Below are 6,000 nucleotides of genomic sequence, written 5' to 3'. Positions count from 1 at the left end.
TCACGGTGTGAGCGCCAGCCCCGGGAGCTCCAGGAACTCAGGAGAAACCCGCGGGGGTGCCCGGGTGCGGGGCGCGGGGCTGGGCGCACGGGGACCGAGGAAGGGGCGCCCGGCGGCCGCGGGGTCCGGGCCCAGGGTCCGCGCCGAGGGCGGGCACAGAGCCCGCTGCCGTCCCGCCTCCCGCCGGCGCTCCCGGCCTTTCCCATCCGGCCCGCGACGCTCCGCCCGCCCCGTCCCACATGACGCCGCCTCCGCCGCAAACTTTTTCCTCCCCATCCTGTCGCGGCTCGAAAGGAATGGAAAATGGCGGCCTAGACGCGGAGTTTCCTGCCCGACCCGCGGCGGCTCCGGCGGCACCATGACGCGCTGGGTGCCCACCAAGCGCGAGGAGAAGTACGGCGTGGGTGAGCAGCGCTGCCGCCGCGCCTCTCGCCCCAAGCCCGGGCTCCGGCGGGGCGGGTGTGCCGGGAGCCTGTTGCTGCCGCCCCGAGCGGCCGCCGGGCCAGGGAGAGGCGCTTCCGCCCGCGCCGCCGCCCCGCGCGCAGTGTCCAGCGCCCCCCGCCGCCCCGCGCCCCCGCAGCGTCCGCTCCAGCCCGGGGAATCCGGGTCGGGAACAGGAGGGGGTAGGGTGGGAATGGGGGCGGGTACGTCCCTCCCCAGGGCGTCCCTCCCCAGGGTGTCCCCTCCGACGCCCGCTCCTCGGGACCCCTGCAGCGGAGCCCCCTGAGCTGCTCTCTGCACGGCTGGGCCCGTCAGGGAAGCTCAGGGGTCACTGTCTCGCGGTGGCTTCTGCTGCTTGGATGAACTTGCGTCCCGCGTCCGGGCTCTGGGTGGGCGGGCTCAGGTCGGCGCGGTCAGAGCGGAGAATTCCGCCCTTTCCCGGTGGGGAGGAGCGGGCGCGACCCGGGTGGCCGGCGCCCCTTGCCCCTCGGCGGTCTCGCTGGGGACCGTGTGGGACCTTGGAGAGAAGGCGAGCGGCCGAGCGCCCCTGTGGGCCCGGACCTGGAGACCCGTCCGGGAGAGCGGGGGCCTGTTTTTGCTCCGCGGCTCTTTGTCGCTTCCGAGGGGGGATGGAAGGAGTCGGGTTGCAAGTTTACATTTCGGACCCGAGTGCGCATTCCAGAGAGGGAGGCGTTCCCTTGGGGCACAACAGACGGGTCCGTCCGCTGGGGACCCGCCGCCCGCCGCCGAGGCCTGCGGACCCCCACCTCCTCCTGACCTGTGCGCCTGGTCTCGGGACCTTGCCGTGGCTGCTCTCCTGCTCTCCGGGGTCCGGGATCTTCCCATTTGGTTTTCGGGCTTGCTTTTCCCCGTCCCACCATCCACAGACATCCTTGACCGCCTGCCTCCTCCAGGCCAGTCGGCCTGACTGGAAAGACCTCTGGTGGCCTCCCATAGCCCACGCTGTGTCCTCCGAGGGCACCGTCTCAGCAGCAGCCCGCGCCCATTCTGTGCCTGGCCCGTGCTGGGCCTGCACTGGCAGTGACTTGCCCGCCCCTCTGCTGGTGTGATTCGAATCCTGGCCCTCTGACTTTTGGGAAGCGCCCTTGTTCCCGGAGCGCTCTCCTTTCTGTGAACAGTTGCTTCTCTCTGCTGTTAATGACTTACAGTGGGCCTTGACCACGGAGCCAGCTGAACAGTGGTCGTGGGGACAGTGCTGGGACAGCCCTGGGTCCCACCGGGCCTGCACTTAGCTTGTTCCACATGCTGGGAGGCATAGGGGGGGCCTCCTTGCTTCAAGACCATTATGGCTGAGCTTCCTCCCCATCTCCCCATTTTGCAGATGAGGAAACCGAGGCTCAGATACATTCACAAAAGTGCAGGAGAGCTCGTCTGTGTGCAGACTCTGTAACCTGCACCCTGTGCACCACCTAATGGATTCAGTCTGGGGCACTTGGCACGTGCCTTCAGTCTGCATGGGAGGAGGGAGGTTCAAGGTGGAGATTCCAGCTGAGAATGCTTGGGGTGTGGCGACAGTGGGGGTCCTTTGGGGGGTAGTGTGTAAAGGAGAGAGTTGAGGACTGACTTCCAGGGAACTAGCACTAGCACGCAGAGAGAGAGAGAGAGAGAGAGAGAGAGAGAGAGAGAAGAAGGAGGAGGAGGAGGAGGAGGTGGATAGTTGGGAGAGGCAGGAGGCTGGCAGAGGAGCAGGCATCCCGTAGCCCTGGCCCTGCTGAGGAAGCAACTCAAGCGCCCATGGCAAGGGTGCAGTAATGGCCATAGGGGATGCAGTGGGGGCCATCACTGCTCCCATTCTACAGAGGCAAGGAAGAGGTGGATTGCTTGCCCGAGCTCACATCACTAGTAAGTGGTGCCTCCTGGATGTGAAGTGTGGCCGCCTCAGGTTCAGCTGCTACAGTGTCCTGTGACTGCCTGCAGATGGGCAGGGCTTCTCTTTGGGACACCACATTTTAAGAGACCTTGTTACCCTTCATCTGCCCCCAAAGAGACGTGGGTGGTGTCAGTGAGGATCCTATAGCGTAGCTGGATGGTCTGGAGAAGACTGAAAAGAATGTTCATAGATGGGAGAACGGGTCTCCTTCTGAGGAGGAGGCTATGGGCCAGAATGGGGCGGTGCCCTTGAGTCTCACACCTTGCAGAAGCTTCACCAGCGCTCATGGTGGTGACGTCTAACATCACACCTCTTGCTAATACTTTGGTTTTAAGAAAACTCCATGTTTGATTAAGAAAAAGTACATTTAAAAAAGTTAAGAAAACACAGATAACAGTGTTGGAAAATTTTAAAAGGTGAAAAGTATCTGGGATGGTTTTGCCAGGAAATTCCAGGAAAGATGTGAAGGGCTGAAGGTAGAGAAGAGAGTGGCTGCTGTGCTTCCTCTCACTGAGTGCAGATGACATCTCGCTGGGTAGACGATAATGAGACAGCACCACAACGTCGGCATCCAGTGCACTTTAACCAGAGTCCCCCATCAGGGAGGGTGGGAGAGGAGCTGAGCATGAGCGCTTTGGGGCCGTCCCAGGCTCCCCACTTGTCTGGAAGTGTGCAGTGGGAGGATTTTAGTGGTTCTCACGGAGGGTGCTGACTGGGAAGGATGTAGGTGCTGGGATGTAGGGATTTACTTCCAGTAGGTGATTGGCTGTTTCCACCTAAGGGAAAATTACTGGAGGACCCCTCCACCACCCTTACCAACGCCAGCATTTTTCGGAGCTTAACAACAGTGCTGTGTTTCCCTGGAGGCGCTCTGGTGGCTCTGTGGGTGGACCACACTTCCACTTTGGCCACTTGGCCCATGAATGAATCACGAGGGGAAAGAAAATGATAAAACTCCATCTCATTTGGAAACATGAATCACAGCTTATTGTTTGCAAGTACTGGGAATCTGTTAGAAGCATTGTTTGTAAATGAGATACTTCAGTTGTTTATTTTGTAAAATTGGGAAAGGAGTAAACAGCTGATCTGGGGTTCCTTCTGCAAAGGCAGGAAATGCTGGTTCCTGCTGATTCATTCCACTGGGGGCTGCCTGTGAAATTTAAGCAGCATGTGTTTCCCCCTTGGCTTTGAGTTGGTGGGTCATATTTACGGGCCTGGCTTATTAACAGGCGTAAACCTTGACTTAGCTGTCACACTGGCCAGGTGATCTTTTCCCTCACAGCCCAGTAGGCAGTCTTATGTCCCAACATCAATAAAATTATGTTCCTATGGATCCTGTTCCTAAGATGAGGTGAAAAGATGCAGTATGTTCTAGAATCACATGTGAAGACCATGTGCTCACTCACATCTCAGCGATGGTGTTGAAGGCAGAATAATGGTCCCCGAAAAGGTCCTTGCCCTAATCCCCAGACTCTGTGAATTTGATACGTTACGTGGCAAAAGGGACTTTGCAGATGTGATTCAGGTCACCTGGAGTTGGTCGTCAGGACCATCCACATGGGCACAGGGAACTTTGGCTGTGAAAGTTATGAAACAGGCAGTCAGAAGAGCCTATGTTGGGAGGCACAGTTGCTGGCCCTGAGATGTAGGGACTCACTTGCAAGGACCAGAGGGAGGCCTTAGGGAGCTATGGGAGGCCCCTAGCTGATGACCAGCATGGAAACCTCAGTCCTACAGTCACAAAGAATTGGATCCTGCCAACACCCTGAATGAGCTTGGAAACAGATTTCCTCCCAGGGCCTTCTGCTAAGAGCCCAGCCAGCCAATACCTTGATTTTGAGACCCTGAGCCGCTGGGCATGTGACCTGTGGAACTGAGATAATAAATTTGTGTGGTTTTTAAGCTGCTTAGGTTGTAATTTGTTATGGCAGCAGTGGAAAACTAATACAGATGATGGGAGAGAAGCTTGCAGGGTGAGGCTCTCTGCACCCTTGAGATCTGTTACTAAGTTCATTGAAGGTGGTGAACCCAAGTGTGCTCTTCACTTCGGCCACTTCCAGGGTACAGCTCTCAAACGGGATGGGGCATTGGCACTACTCTTCTTCATAATGGGCCCCGGAGCAAATTACTCATACTTTCTTAGGCTTGGTTTTCTCATCTGTGAAGTGGAACTAAGCCTGCTTGCTGCCAAGTTGTGAGGACTCGTCGAGATGATGTTGGCAGAGAATTTAGCACTGTGTTCAAGATATGCCAAGTACTCAGTGAAGCATTGCTTTTATTAACTTTTTATTTAATAAAGCACAAAGTTTAGAAACGTAGCGACAAGTGGCTTCTGTGTGCATTTAACAGGTTGCCGGAAAAATGCCTTTCTTCAAAAGTTGATTTCTTGATGGTACGTTTTACTTTCTAATGGGGTTGGAAGTCACATTTGCTCAGTGTGAGGAACCTGACTTGTATGCGTTCACATTAGCTCTGAGCGGTGATAATTGCTAAGAATTGTGTGATATCCAAATAAATTTGGGAGCGTGGGAGTTGAAAAGAGATCTCTTTTGTTATCTAGAGTAGCAAGCAAGCTGCTACTTTGGGGAAGAAAAATTAGATTTGATCATAAGTAAATAGAAATGCAGGCATTTTCATTCACTGGAGTTGCAGCAAAACCAAATCAGGGCATATTATATTTCTACAAACTTGATTTTACTTTGGAAACATAAAAAATTTAAATTTATTTCTATGTCATTGTTTGCCTAGGATACCAGACATCTGATCAGGATTGTCTTAGCGTGTGTCAGTAGTTCTGTCTCTTGTTCATTTATCACCTCTGTGGATGCAGGTAGTGAAATGGGGAGGAAGAAATAGGCTGTGTGGGTGTCCTTTGCTGGGTGTGGTGCTGGCGCCCCAGGGCCATCGCTGTAGCAAGTGCATGCTTGTACACTGTCCCCACTCTCCTTTCCTCCCTCCCTTTTCCCTTCTTCTCTGTACTTTGTATTTTCAGATGATTGCATTAAACTTTGTATTTTCAGGTAATTATAGCCAAATGTGGGTGTAAAATATAATTCAGAGAGATCATGAGTAGCCATTACTAGTTCCCCCTAAGGTTATGTCTTGTAAAACTGTAGTGCAGCATCACGACTGGGATATTGACATCGATAGTCAAGGTACAGAACATTTCCAGCAGCGCAAGCACCCCTCAGTTGTCCTTATGTACCTCCCTTCACGCCTTTCTCCCCTAAATCATGGCTACCCTCTGCCTGTTCTGTGTTTTTATAATACTGTCCTTTAAAGAGTGTTTCATTAATGAAATTGCATAGGAGTTAAGCTTTTGGGATTGGCTTCTTTCACTCAGTATCTCTCCTTGGATATTCACCAGGATTTTGCTGCTTTGCTGAGTATCGTTTCATGGTTTGGATATGCCCCAGATTAACTCTTCACCTATTGAAGGACATCTGGGTTTGGCTGTGACAAATATAGCTGCTGTCAACATGCACATACAGGTTTTAGTGTGAACCTAAGTCTTCATTTTCTGGGATAAATGCCCAGGAGTGCAGAGGCTGAGTTGTCTGGTAGTTGGATGTTTAGCTTTTTAAGAAACTGCCAAACTTGCCTGGAGTAACTGTGCCAGTTCACATTCCCACCAGCAGCATATATGTGATTGTAGATTTCTCGGAATC

At 53.9% G+C, this 6,000-nt stretch overlaps 1 protein-coding gene across 2 annotated transcripts in view; it reads left to right on the top strand.

The window, feature by feature from the left end:
* The first annotated feature begins 250 nt into the window (after positions 1–250).
* The window catches only part of DOCK1 (dedicator of cytokinesis 1), a 542,700-nt gene continuing 536,950 nt past the window's right edge, over positions 251–6,000 (top strand). The window contains exon 1 of one of the 2 annotated variants that reach the window (XM_017944437.3): positions 251–404. In XM_017944437.3, coding sequence (XP_017799926.1) covers positions 359–404 — 46 coding nt within the window. In that variant the 5' untranslated portion in view covers positions 251–358. The remainder of the gene's footprint in view (positions 405–6,000) is intronic. The other variant, XM_017944438.2, reaches the window with a different exon arrangement.

The sequence above is a fragment of the Papio anubis genome, chromosome 11 (genome assembly GCF_008728515.1).
Source record: "Papio anubis isolate 15944 chromosome 11, Panubis1.0, whole genome shotgun sequence".
Classification (NCBI taxonomy): Eukaryota; Metazoa; Chordata; class Mammalia; order Primates; family Cercopithecidae; genus Papio; species Papio anubis.
This window is presented reverse-complemented; position numbering and strand designations above follow the sequence as displayed.